Consider the following 13,677-nt stretch of genomic DNA (forward strand, 5'->3'; position numbering starts at 1 on the left):
ATTTGTTTGTCTAGTGTAAGTATTCTCTACTAATTAAAAAAACATTTTATTCTAAAAAACATTACCTATTTCGTATATATTGAACCATCCACTGTGACATTTTTGTCCTGTGGATTTTTATGGATAAATCAAGTAGATTCTACATCCTCGTAGTTCGAGTAGCGAGCGTATTTGCGTAGATTCAACAGTCGAATGAGCGCCCTTATATTCTTATTGGTGTATTCTTTTAAGTCATTCAATTAGATTTTAGATCTAGAAGAATACATCAATAGCAGCAAGCGCTGACTTGACTATTGTCTGCTGAACGCAGCCAATAGCTTGATGATGGGTTCTAATCCATTGTGGTTAGTGCGTACGTATATGTATATGTTTGTATGGTGGGTGGTGGATGTGTGAGGGATCAAAGGAGGGAGAAGTGCATCAAAAGTTGTTATGTCACAGTATGTACTGTGGCTATGTTCCAAATTTACTGCCAGCAGCCAGTGATGAAAATATAGTTACGTTACGTGTATTATAGATTTTCACTCGGATTTTCAGTACAGACAGTCAATTTTGGATGGAACATAGCCTAAGAAGACGAAGCGTGATGACGCATCGAGAAGGCTTGAAGAGTGCTCGAGCCAAGTTATTATCACTATTATATAGTTAATCAATTGATCCACTATAAAACGATGGAGAACATTCGTTCACCGATGGATAATCTCTTCAATATGCTGTCAGGCTTCAGCGCAGGCCAAGAGAAAGCCCTGAAACAAGGAATCTATAACGCTGTTGCACTTTTCTTCCTGTGCCTCGTCTCGGTAGCCGGTTACGGTCTCTACATTATACTGAGACCTTTTGTTAAACCTTTAATCTGGGCATTGCTGTGCGGTTCTGTTCTCTTCCCATTTAAGTGTTTGCTGGTTACAGCGGTGCAATCTTGGTTCACCAAAGTGGAGGTATCACGCACCTTACTAATCGTCAATGTCAGCTTATTACCGGTACACATATTTGACAATGTCTCCGAAAGAGTGGGTTCATTTTTATGGATGCGCATCAAGTATATCGTTTGGACAGTATTACTGGCATTGGTGGCTGTAGGCTTATATCATTTCACTCCTAATGTGATAATGTGTCTCGCCTGGAGAATGTTCCAGACATTTAGCATTATTTCTGGATTCTTCATTCTGGCATGCAACATCTTTACGGTAGTTTATTTTACCAATTTATTATTATTATTATTATTATTATTATTATATATAAGGGAATGGAAGGAACTAATTATTGTAACTGCCATTATTTACTTTGTAATAATGATTTAGTAATGATATTGCAAATTTTTTATAATGATAATGTACCAGAGTTGGGATAGTCAATAGTTATTTATTGTGACTGATTGGAAAGTCATTTATTACTGAAAAAAAAAATAGTTTGCAATTTGTAATTTGTTATTTTTTAATGTAACTTGTAATGGTGACAATTTATTTTTCAAAGTGATGACTTTCCTAATCTTAACGTAATTTCAGTATTTAGTTAGTCATCACTATGGTCATCAACATTGTTATTAAATTATTATAAAAAATAACTGTAAAAGTAGCAGAAAAGTAACTTTTCCGTTCCCTGATATATTTGATATACACATGTATAGAAACACTAGATTTGCTTCTCTAAAAATTTAATTGACTTGTCTTACAGGTTTCTACCGTACTCGTCGGTTACTTCATGATTCTGTATATCTATTGGACACCGTCAAATTCGGCTCATTTTCGTTACATGTCCTTCATGATGTGGTTCATCATCAGCATGTATCTATCGAGTATAGCGGGTTCTTACCAGGTTTTGATCTTTGCTGCTCTACAAATTCTATGCATAATAGGATTTATTTACGAAGTGATACTCGTTATGGATAGTCATGAGTTGAATGGTAGACATTTGACATTCTCGCAAGCAGCCCGTTTTGCTTTAACAAACGAATTATTGCCGAGCCAGCAAGAAGATAAATCAACTTCACTCGAGGACGAGCATACAAAGAACTGTATTCCGGAAGGCGAAAGCGTGGATACGCCGATTTGCTCTCAAGAAGCAGGAAGATCGACATCTCCTGATGCAACGGGTATCGAAAGAATACGTAGCACGTCGAGACGTGGAGTAAAATCATTATCTTTGGATACGGATGCTGGTTTATCCGTAATGGGTGTGACAACACGTAGACCTGCGTATAACATACATTATATAACTCGTGCGACATTACGCGACCGTTATCTGCTGGGCAAAATAAGAGCCGAATTACGAACGTCTCTAGATATGCAAGATGATGAAGTTGATACTGACAAATACATGTATGGGGCACTATATGCATGTGCTGGGATGCTTCTCTGGAAACACAGATGGATCGCACACATTCTGGTGATCCCATTGGTATATTATATTGTCAAGCAGTTGGGTAGCTATTTCGGTTTTTGGAAAATGATACTCGAGCATTGCAACTCAATGATAGAAATGCTCAAGTCGTGGTGCATGGATCGACATCAAGCACTCATACCCTCCAATATCAGAGGTCTCTATAAAATAAGTGTTATCGTGGATGAGAAACTAAGAAATATTCTGAAAAACTCCGTCAATGCGGTAGCGACTACATCTGTAATACTTGGCTTGATTGTTTTCGTTACTTGCGCATCTATCTTTATTATGATACAGGTTTGCGACAAACTTTCTTTTATACACTATTATACAATTGTATAATCATGGATAGAACGGTTGCAGCACTTTTTTATCAATGAGTTTTAGAATTCAGTCTTGCTCATAGAGCATTGAACATAAATGACTATCTATAAATGAGAACCAATCACTCGATGAACAGGTCTCATTCTAAAATCCATTGAAAAAAAAATTACATCATATTGTCCGTTACTGTACAACAGCCCAATAGATGAGAAATGGATTAAAATGGATTGAAATGGATTCAGATTTTTAGAAATATTCATTCGCGAACATTAATAAATGAATCCTTTTCAATCCGAATGTATTTTTATTCATTTATACGAATTGGATGAAGTACATTTCTATGCCTTTCAATCTAAAAATGATATCAGCTTGTCTGTGTCTTGTGAATACTTCTCAATTCAAAATTCTGAATAGAAAAGTTTTTCAATCCAACTGAATCCAATTGAATTCAATTTAATCCAATTGAATAAAAAAGTTTTATTTACAATATTTTGGATAAATAAAATTTCCATCCATTTTAATCCATTCTCGTTTACTTAAACGATTCACAAAAGATTGACTAATTTCTCTAGATCTATGCAGAAGGCTTGCATCTTGTTCAAGTAACAGGTGAAATATTAAATTCTACTTTGATGAGCAATTCTGATATCGATTGGGTTCCAGAAAAGTGGGAAGAGTCCGTTAACAGTGTTTTAGATAACGTTTACACATATGGACGAAGTGCTATATCGGATGGCGTAAGATTTACTTTATTTACTTTTCCACTTTGCATGTGTGCGAACGCTAAGTTTGCTTATCTAACTTGCTTAATTCAGATTCGGGGTCTCGTAAAAGATCTCGAACCGACGAAAGCGGAACAAATGGAGAAGAAAGTCTTAGAGCTGTGGGATCGTCTCTATCAAGCATGGATGATGTCAAATATGGATCCGAATCTCGTGGGTCCTACCGTAGATGCTATGTCTGCGTATTCCGCTTGGGAAAACTTCAAAGATAGCTTTGGAAAAACACCTATACGTAAATACTTTGTCTAAAGAAATTTACGAAATTTCGCATTATTAAATTACATTTTTTACTTATTTCCAGATAAATATCTCCTTTTCATTATATTGCTTCTATTAATATAATAAAAATCGCTTTGCATATAATACATAGAACGCTATCGCTTTTTTCTTTCAGATTTGTTCAATATGACTAGTATACAGAATTTTGTCAAAGAAAATATTGGCATTCTTACATCAGTGTTTGATTCTGTTTGGAGCATTGTTAAAGGCAATATATCTGTAATACTAACAATTTTTACGGAGTTATTTTATATTGTACTCATGAGTGGATCAGCCGTACTTAATTTTGTACTCAGCACGGTATGTAACATATTCCTGCAAAATTTTATAGAAAAGAAAAGGCATGAGATGTAATAATTTGTTATTTCAGGTTGTATTCTTTACAACTTTATTTTATTTGCTCAGTTCCAGCGATAAAACTTATAAACCCATCGAACTGACAACAATGTTTAGTCCTATTAGTTGTCACAGGTAATTATTCATAATCTGAAAATTGATTTATGATTTCTCTTTGTAGTGTAATATTTTAAATTTTATAAAAATGTTTATTTAACTAGCCCTGGAGTGCTATTTTGTACACGTCTACTGAAAACTGTTCAAAACATTGATAACTATCGGTAGACATGTACAAAATAACACCTCTGAGCAAAATACATTTTGTATTTGTAAAATACAAAATACTGTTAATCTTAGTAACTATCCTAAACATCAATGATGCAATCTTTATTACTTAGAGTAGTTATTATTACTAAGATTGTGATTATTACAGTATTTTGTATTTTGTATTCTAAAATAAATACAAAATATATGTATTTTGCTCAGCCCTGTTTTTATCAAGCACATTACATGTAGAAAGATACGTTCTACGTATCGATACGACCTTCATATAATGTGATTGTGTTAATACTCTATTGGGACGTTACTATCATGAAATGTATGATACTGCACGAAGAAAACTTTCAAAATAACATCGATTCTGTCTAGATTTGCTATGTCATTACAAGAAGCAGTGATTGGGGTATTCGCAGCCACTTTTAAACTTGCGTCTTTCTTCGGCATGTGGACATGGTTCATACATAATTTGTTTCAAGTGAAGATTGTCTATTTACCATCGGCCCTTGCAACTATGTTAGGGGCCGTTCCTTTCTTGGATGCATACTTTGCCTGCATTCCGGCTACTATAGAACTTTGGTTCACTCGTGGATCAATGATCGCTATCTCATTTTTCCTCTTCCATTTCCTCCCGTGTAACATAGTAGTGACGGAATTTTATAAAGAGATTAAAGGGTAAAATTGTGCTTTGTAGTACATGAATATATCTTCAACTATGCATTGTTTTTACATACGTTCCGTTTATTTCAGTGGTGGGCATCCTTATCTAACTGGTTTATCGATAGCGGGTGGAATCTTTTGTTTAGGTGTAGAAGGAGCAATTTTTGGCCCTTTGCTCTTGTGTTGTATCATGGTTGTCATCAATTTAAGTCGACGTTACCTACACTCACCTGAAGAGGAGGAGGAGGAGGTCGTACTACCGGCATATTCTAACCATGAAAGAACATCACAATATAAGTCAAAATAACATTACGATTTTAACAAAAATTAATATTTCTGCTTAACAGCATCGCGAGTTACGGGCTTGCTTCCAACTTTTAAAGATTGAAATCCGTATTCATATCGTATTTTTATATCATAAATGCACATTTATTTCTGATAGTCTACAATATATGTAACATAAACTATCCGTACTGGAAAAAAATCACGTCACAAAATTACATAATGAAATCATGTAATTAAAATATGTAAATCACGTAATGGATTGTTCTAAATCATACGTGATTTTTTAAAATCATGTGAATTTGAAAAGTCACATGATGATGTTTTTTTTCTTCTATTCCTATCATTTAATTATTAAAAATTAAATTAATTTCGATAATTATAAAATCATATATATATGATGATATATATATATATATATATATATATATATATATATATGATATATATGATACATGAAATTATTTCTAATATCATGTGATTTTTTTAAATGTCATTTTAAAAAATCACGTAATGATTTGGAATAATTCGTTGTTGATTTACTTATTTTAATTACATGATATCGTCATGTAACTTTGTGATGTGACTTTTTTCAATAGAGATATGCTAGATGTGCATGTTTGTCGATAAAAGTGAGATGTGAATACGGATCTAAGAGTTTGATATAAATATTTCATGAAAGTGAGCACTGTATGATGACTAGACTAACATACAGCGCAAACATAGAAAATTGTGCTTTATATAATATATATTTTTATGTGATAAGAAAACTAATCCAGGAGTCTCAGCTTACGCTTATTAGGATTACAGATTTTATATTACACGAATAATTAAAATAAGTTATTTACATTATGATATTTTCTATTAAGAACAATTTGATGATACAAAGTATAATTAAATACAGAAGTTTATTTATTGAAATAAAAAGTTAATATGTATTATCATAAAACTGTGCGTACAATTGTTATAGTAATTCTCAATCAGATGCCTCTCATGTATAATGCATGATACAAGATAACTTTATGCACAACTAATTTAAATTTGTTCTTTTAACAAAATAGTTACTATAAAAATTATCATATCCATTGTAAATGTCTGATATATGTGTGAGTTTTATATTGCTCTGCAATAATTCAACCGTCGCTGCTTCATATGCATGAAAAATGATTTTCTTCCTTTTTGCAAACATATGAAAACCATTTTCTGAAAAACGACCTCGTATATTACCTATTTCTAACCATACGAAAAGTGCTATTTTATCTGTCGATAATACAATTTTAAAATCTGCATAATTGGAAAGTTTCCCAGGTAAATAATTTTCTTCGATCTTCATCTAAAATAAAAACAATTGTGTGTCAATATTTTTCAGACAGTATTTATTGTACAAGTCTGTAATATATCGAATTTTGTACATGACACCAATTAATCCACTTACAGTAACGTTGGCTACTGGTACATCTACGTTTTTTAACGCATCAGGATATATATAATTAATTGGCGCAATTAGGGATCCAGATTTATCCGTAAAAGATAAAGTGGCGATGCAAGATCTTTTGGCGGATTTCAATGTTCCACAACCCACTTGAAACAGGAATCTGTCTAACCAAAAGGATGTAATTTTCGTGGCTTTATTAGATTCCTGAAAGAAAATCAGTTTAGCTGTATGGATATTTATATACAAATTATAGATATCAACTCTAATACTCTATGTAACTATATACGCGCGCGCGCGCGCGCGCGCACACACACACACACACGCATATATACTAACTATTATGATATCATTGAAGAATAATACGGATATAGATTTCATGGATTCCCATTTGTAAACATGAAGTTTTACTGTACAATTTGTTAAAGTATACAATCGATCAGACACTATATATATCGAGAGTTCATTGGAAACGGACAAATACGATGTAACAATAATAGGCGCGAAAAAATCCTTGGCATAATAGTGAAGCATTTTCCAACGACCTTCATTATCTGTAAATATAATGCGGAGAAGATTTTTGTAATATGCAAAAAATAGAAGGATATCTTAAATTAGAACGATCAATATAATACTTTTATATTAAATAGAAAGAAGAAAATATTATAGAAGCAAGATTCGTATTCTTCATATATCTCACATTTTAAGAGCTTTAAAAAAATTCTTATACCTACAGATTTTAACAATCAAGGCTTTTAGTTCTAATTCCAAGTCTTTGATTACCTATGGAAGACCATGAAGGAGCTTGCCAAACATCGTTCAATTGCCAATAAAGAGCTCCCATTGTCATACCCTCACCTATGGAATTCACTTCAGATTTGGCTTGCCTGTACATTTCCGTTTGTATTTTTATAGAGACAGCTTGATTGATCTGACTAAGATATATATAACTTGCGAAATCTCGGATGCTGTCGTTACTTTGCGGTACAGCAAAGTTGTTCAAGATTAGGTGCAGCATATATTGATTGCCGAGTGGCTGATGTTGTCTGTGCTTTACGAAGTCGCTGTTAATATGAAGATCTTTTGTGCTTTCTATAGCAGTTGCTATCGTGTAAATCGATGGCCAAGATTGAAATCCATATTCGGAGCAAAATCTTGTCCGAGGATACTGAGTGATGTCCCAACTATTTCTAATGTAATTATAATAGTGGACTGAAAACACATTCTTCAACTTAATGTTAATATATTCAATAAATATATTCAATTAATCTCATTTTCAAGAAAACCTTATCTGTGTGTACACACACACACACACACACACACACACACATATATATATATATATATTACCGTCACCGTAGAGATTTAAATAAGGATTTGCTCCAGTATAATTGTATGTTTTTTCATACGCCCCGTTGCCCGGACTAGATACGACAAATGGTCTTGTCAGATCTAGTTTCTTCACTTCTGTCTTCAATAGATTCACATAAAGTTTCACATAATCCTCTCTATACACATGAGCAGAACCAGTACCATACCAATTACCATAAAGCGCCGCTTCGTTTTCGTTATTGCCAGCCCAAAGAACAATACTTGGATGATTTTTCAAACGTATTACGTTTTGTAATATTTCTTCTTTTACGTTCTTTAAGAATGAATGACTCGTAGGATACATAGCGCACGCAAACATGAAATCTTGCCAAATCATGATCCCATATTCATCAGCCAAGTCGTAAAATAATTTCGACTCATAAATACCACCACCCCATACTCTTAGCATATTCATATGCGTCTCTTTGGCAGATAACAACAAGTCTCTGACGGTATCTTCTTTTGCGCCTAGCTCAGGAAAGATACTGGCTGGGATAAAGTTGCTGCCTTTAGCGAATATCGGTATATCGTTTATGCGAAAATAGAAGCTCAGTCCTTTTTTCAATGATTTTTCCACGAGCTGCACCGTTCTGAAGCCTATACGAATCCGTTTGAATAATACGTCATTCGCCGTTGTCACAGTAGTAGTTAAATAGTACAAGTGTTGCTTGCCATAACCATTCGGCCACCAGTTCTCAACGGCATCCTGGCCAGTAAAACATTAGACCATTAGAATAAATAAAATTACAATTTTATTTTTGTATGCACTTGCAGATATTAAAATAAAAATTAAAAAAAAAAAGCAAAAATATGAAAAAGAAATGAAATCAAAATATATTTCAAGTTATTAAAATAAGAACATAGTTCTTCGAACGGTGTCTTGAGGACGTCTTTATTATAGACACGGTTTTGAACGTATATTTGAGGTACGTGTTACGTGTACATGTATAATTTATAGATCCATGTTTCAAGCCGTGTAATTTTTAATACACAGGTACACGTGTATCGAAATACACGGTTTGAATGTATATCCGTGAATTTCAATATATGATTACACGTGTAACATATTCATATTTTATTTCATGTGATTATTAATGTATGACAAGATAATCACATAATTAAGTATATTTTCGGTGTAAAAATGCTTATATTAATAAGATATTTATTGAATTGTTTGTATCGAGTTATAAACAAAAAGAAACGGGCGTGTCAAGTATGCTGCTGCTGGAGATTTTTCGAATTTTTGTCTTACAATTATCTATTTGTTATCGATGTAAAAATTTCTTTTTCAATTTCTGCGGCTCTCATTATGCTATCTATTGCATTTCGCGTTGTCTTTTTAATATGTTGTTCTACTTTATACATTTCAAATGTCTCCCATATTTTATGTTAAGTCTAATACGATTATGAGAGATTATCCCATACAACACAGTTCTCAAAAGACATCTACACCATAAGGACGTCCTCAAGAAGTTCTGCTTGAAGAACTGTTCTGTAGAACTTATTTTAATAAATATATTTAAAATATATTATTTTGATTTGACTACTTTTTCATTATTTTTGGTTTTTCCATTATGTTTTAAACATCTTTGTTTTGATATATTTGCGTAAAAACATTGCATTTTAGTTTCGCTTTTTTTTATATATTAATATTTGTTATTCCTTTCATTATGTTTTAGAATATAATTACAAAATGGTTTTGCCTAAAGATATTGCAAAATATATTCTTTTTTTAAAATTTTCAATTTCTTTCCGATGAATTTTACAACTTACTGCAGGCACGATGAGCGAAATCTTAACATTTATGTACTTTTCACTTGCGTCAAGTACAACTTCACTGGTATTGCTAACAACTTTGTTTTGTGCAATATGCAATATCGATGCTACGTGACAACTAATTCCTATAAATTCTTCGTCCTTACTTTTTGTTGTCTCAAAAAATATTGTAACAAGGATGTGCCAAGTATTATTTTCTTTGCGTATGTCAGTCGCAATGTCATTAATCAATATATCATTTACGGGAATCAATTCAACATCTCTCCTGTAAATATCTTGTGTTATATACTAATAAAAATGTAGTTAGTAAAAAAATATAATAAAATATGTAAAATAAATATTGTAAAATAATCGAGCTGGTAATAATTGCTTGTTACCAAATGCCAATCGAGGGAAAAGCAGGACCCCAATCCCATGAGAAACTGGCTTGCATCTTACGAATGTGATTTACATGGCATTCTCCATTGTATTCCTTAGGTACACATATTGGTGGTATAACGTAATGATTCTTTTGCTCATTGTATAAATCTTCGGCTACTTTAACAGCCGAACGAAACGTGACTTTCAATACATTCTGTTCTTTCTGCATAGACCAAATAAACAAATTGTATTACCAATATGCATATTTTATATGACTTTTTCAATTTCTTTGATTACCTTGATAAAATCTGTTACGTCAAAAATATATCTTAAAAACATATTTGAGGTCTCTCCGAGGATGTGATTGTTCAAAGAAACATTGGCAAACGTATCGATTCCGTGAAAAACTAACACTATTTTACGAGCTTTTAGAAAATTATCACTCACTGAAAATATAACATGTTTAGATTACTTTTAATTTTAAACTATTACCTAATATTGTGTCTCATATATACACTTACGTAATAATATATATTATTATATAGATTGTATATATACACTCATAGCCAATTACCTCTAAAATTTTTTATGTAAGTGACAGATTGATTTCCGACCCAACGATTATTGATATCATTTCTTCCAAGCAAATTGTTCTCTATTATGTTATTCTTATATAAGTCCGTATAAATTCCTCCAGGAACAGACGCACTAAAATTGATATCTGTAGAACAGAATAATTATTGCATCATTTATAAGAAACATTTTTAAGAAAATTTGCCTACTAGATTTAAAGAAAATTATATATAATTTTTAAAAAATTATGTTTTAATCTCTTACCATTGTTGCATTTTTCATAGGGTTTCTTATCTGAAAAAACAATTTTTTATTGCAATCATGATTATTAAATAATTTTGTACATATAAATTGTATTTTGTACATATATATATATATATATATACACAGAGTGTTTCTTGATTATTTAAAATATCTCCGTTTTTGATGATACGAGAAAATACCATATAGGAAAGTAATTCGAAGAGACACATATTATTATTATGATGAGCAAAAAATTTTTCTCAAAATCATACTTTTTATCGATGTAAAAGTTGTAGTATACAGTTGTTTTAAAAAAAATGTATATACAAAATGAATAATTTTTTAAATAAGCAAGTATATATCTTCTTACATCAATCGATTCATCTCATTATTCTGTTTATAAAAGTATTAAGGTGTGGTACGATTATAAAAAAATTAATAATTTAAGAATAGAAAGAAAGAACCTAATTTAGGAAGCCAAAAAAAGATAATTTTTTTATAATTTTTTGAAAAAGAAATAGTAACTTAAAAAAAAAACTGTTCTCATTAGGAGCATTCAACGGATTCAAAAAGACAAAATTGAGTGATGGCTCGCTGTTATTAGTGTATTCTTTTAGATCATCCAATCAGAATTTTAGACCTAGAAGAATATATCAAGCAGTAAGCACTTACTCAACTGTTAAGTCTGCTGAAATTCAGTCATTATCGCTACTTAACGATACCGACAGTTGTCATTAAGTAGCAAATGAAAACCGCGCTTTTATCTTAGGATAGTCCTTGCCATTGACTATCGTTATCGACATCGATAATCGTAGAAGTGTAGAATACACATATGCAGAATACACATATAGAATATGGGTCTTGAAAGAGGCATAACACGATGCCGCAAAATGTTTTCTTTAATTAGTTAATTAATAAACTTTTTTCTTCTGATTAGTCAATCAAATGTTCAAAACGTTTTTAGTGAGACATTGGTTGCTTTCCATTTGCACCGATTCTCAGATAATTCTCATTTGTGACGTCATAACTCAATTAAATGCGCGTTTTATTTACATTTTCTAACAAGTGAAATTCAGCTGAATTTTTACCTACAATCTGCACAAGCTCGAGACTATTACTTTACTGAGTCTCATAAACTCATTTTAAAAGTGAGATCATGTGATAACTTTTTACCAAATGGTAATGTTCCAAAATTGACTGTATTGAAAATTTATAGTACACGTAACATAAAAAACTGTAGCATCTTCAGTTCTGGCAGTAAATTTGGAACACAAACCACACGAGAGAGAGAGAGAGAGAGAGAGAGAGGTGCGTAGTGACGTTTGCACCACACATACACACACACGCGCGCGCGCGCGCGCGCGCAACACATCTTTATACTATATATTACGTAAATATACAGTATTTTCTATATAAATACGTACTTTTATAGAAAAAAAATAAAGATATCTAATAAATCATATTTACCACAGATATTAATGATCCCTGTCCATGTTCCATTTAGTGTTACAATTTGACAGTGTATACTAATTAAACATGAAATCCACAACGTCAAAATAAAAAACTTCATTTCATCAGATGACATCAGATGATATATTGAAATAAGATAAAACCTGATATTAAAGACTGCAAATATAATGAAAACTTTATGCGTACTCGATTGTTGCTTTTCGCTAAAACGTACCAATTTCCAATAAACATAGAGATAAAAACAACAGTTTATCTAAGCAGTCTTATTATATACTATCTAATCTATAAATGCCTTCCATGATTATCATCTTATACCTGCTTATATTAAAACAAGGTTTATCAATCCATAACCTTGATGTGAAGAAAAAGATGATAATACATATGATAGGGCATAACCTTTAACTTTCAGTAACAAGGATGGACATTCGTGGCACTGAGGCACTCGGATGAAAATTTGGGAATCTGACCCTAGTCAAGTCTGCTACAATCATATCAATTTGAATATCGCAATTTGAGTGGTATATTAAAGCTATTGTGCATGTAACAGTTTTGTCCTGCAAATCCAATAGAGTAATAAGCTTAAGTCCGGATCTACAATAGGTTTTAAGCCTTAAGCCATAAGAAATTGACCAATTACAATCGAATACAAAGAGAATAAGTAATTGTGATTCGTTCATTCCTTATGGCTTAGGACTTACTAATTAGTACTCTATTGTTTGCGGAGTTTTGTAGTCAAATGCGAGGAAAATAATTGACTATCGGTCTGTTCGCGTTGCTTACACTTTTTGCACTTAAGTATCTTCATTCTCTTTTCGACGTCTGAATAAATATCCCGTTTTAAGTATATTCTAGGAGATTTCAAGCAACGCGAACAAACTTTGATTTGTTCAATTAGTCTTTTCTTTCTATGAAATTCGATTCTTTCATGCATTATGTGTTATGAAAAAGGCTATGTCTGACTTTTTTATACAAGTATACTCTGCTCCCGCTTTTACTCCATACTTTGGAATGCTAGGCTATCTCATTTATTAGGGAATCATAAATTTTGATTCATTTAAGATACATTTGTTTGCTATTTGTCATAAATTTTTTGCTTTAAATATTTGTAAGTAATGCTTAAATTTATAATTAAAT

At 32.0% G+C, this 13,677-nt stretch overlaps 2 protein-coding genes across 4 annotated transcripts; one reads left to right on the forward strand and one right to left on the reverse strand.

The window, feature by feature from the left end:
- Window positions 1-191: 191 nt before the first annotated feature.
- LOC105151946 (transmembrane protein 245) lies at window positions 192-6,267 on the forward strand. The gene is made up of 8 exons (XM_011065939.2): window positions 192-1,187; window positions 1,675-2,676; window positions 3,276-3,440; window positions 3,519-3,717; window positions 3,880-4,064; window positions 4,135-4,235; window positions 4,749-5,051; window positions 5,127-6,267. The coding sequence occupies exons 1-8, from the start codon at window positions 672-674 to the stop codon at window positions 5,341-5,343; spliced, it is 2,688 nt and encodes an 895-aa protein (XP_011064241.2). The 5' UTR covers window positions 192-671; the 3' UTR covers window positions 5,344-6,267.
- beta-Man (beta-mannosidase) lies at window positions 6,226-13,553 on the reverse strand. 3 transcript variants are annotated; one of them, XM_011065978.2, is made up of 12 exons: window positions 12,859-13,553; window positions 12,541-12,699; window positions 11,095-11,124; window positions 10,832-10,978; window positions 10,555-10,703; window positions 10,275-10,480; window positions 9,895-10,162; window positions 8,101-8,827; window positions 7,534-7,962; window positions 7,090-7,304; window positions 6,754-6,957; window positions 6,226-6,651 (listed from the first exon to the last, which is right to left on the reverse strand). In XM_011065978.2, the coding sequence occupies exons 2-12, from the start codon at window positions 12,656-12,658 to the stop codon at window positions 6,349-6,351; spliced, it is 2,796 nt and encodes a 931-aa protein (XP_011064280.1). In that variant the 5' UTR covers window positions 12,659-12,699; window positions 12,859-13,553; the 3' UTR covers window positions 6,226-6,348. The 3 variants fall into 3 exon arrangements, with proteins under 3 accessions (XP_011064280.1, XP_087258736.1, XP_087258737.1); XM_087402610.1 differs by having other exon boundaries at window positions 12,541-12,746; XM_087402611.1 differs by lacking the exon at window positions 12,541-12,699.
- Between the last annotated feature and the right edge of the window lie 124 nt (window positions 13,554-13,677).

This window comes from Acromyrmex echinatior, chromosome 2 (assembly GCF_024713525.1).
Source record: "Acromyrmex echinatior isolate Ae372 chromosome 2, ASM2471352v2, whole genome shotgun sequence".
Classification (NCBI taxonomy): Eukaryota; Metazoa; Arthropoda; class Insecta; order Hymenoptera; family Formicidae; genus Acromyrmex; species Acromyrmex echinatior.

Excerpts from the sequence above, each read along its gene's own strand:
- LOC105151946 (XM_011065939.2), top strand. The coding sequence starts at position 672 with ATGGAGAACATTCGTTCACCGATGGATAATCTCTTCAATATGCTGTCA. Across the intron at positions 3,718-3,879 it reads CTTTGGAAAAACACCTATAC|ATTTGTTCAATATGACTAGT; the intron begins GTAAATACTTTG and ends TTTTTCTTTCAG. Across the intron at positions 4,236-4,748 it reads AGTCCTATTAGTTGTCACAG|ATTTGCTATGTCATTACAAG; the intron begins GTAATTATTCAT and ends GATTCTGTCTAG.
- beta-Man (XM_011065978.2), bottom strand. The coding sequence starts at position 12,658 with ATGTCATCTGATGAAATGAAGTTTTTTATTTTGACGTTGTGGATTTCA. Across the intron at positions 10,979-11,094 it reads CTATGAAAAATGCAACAATG|ATATCAATTTTAGTGCGTCT; the intron begins GTAAGAGATTAA and ends TCTGTTCTACAG. Across the intron at positions 7,305-7,533 it reads TCCTTCATGGTCTTCCATAG|ATAATGAAGGTCGTTGGAAA; the intron begins GTAATCAAAGAC and ends TTATATTTACAG.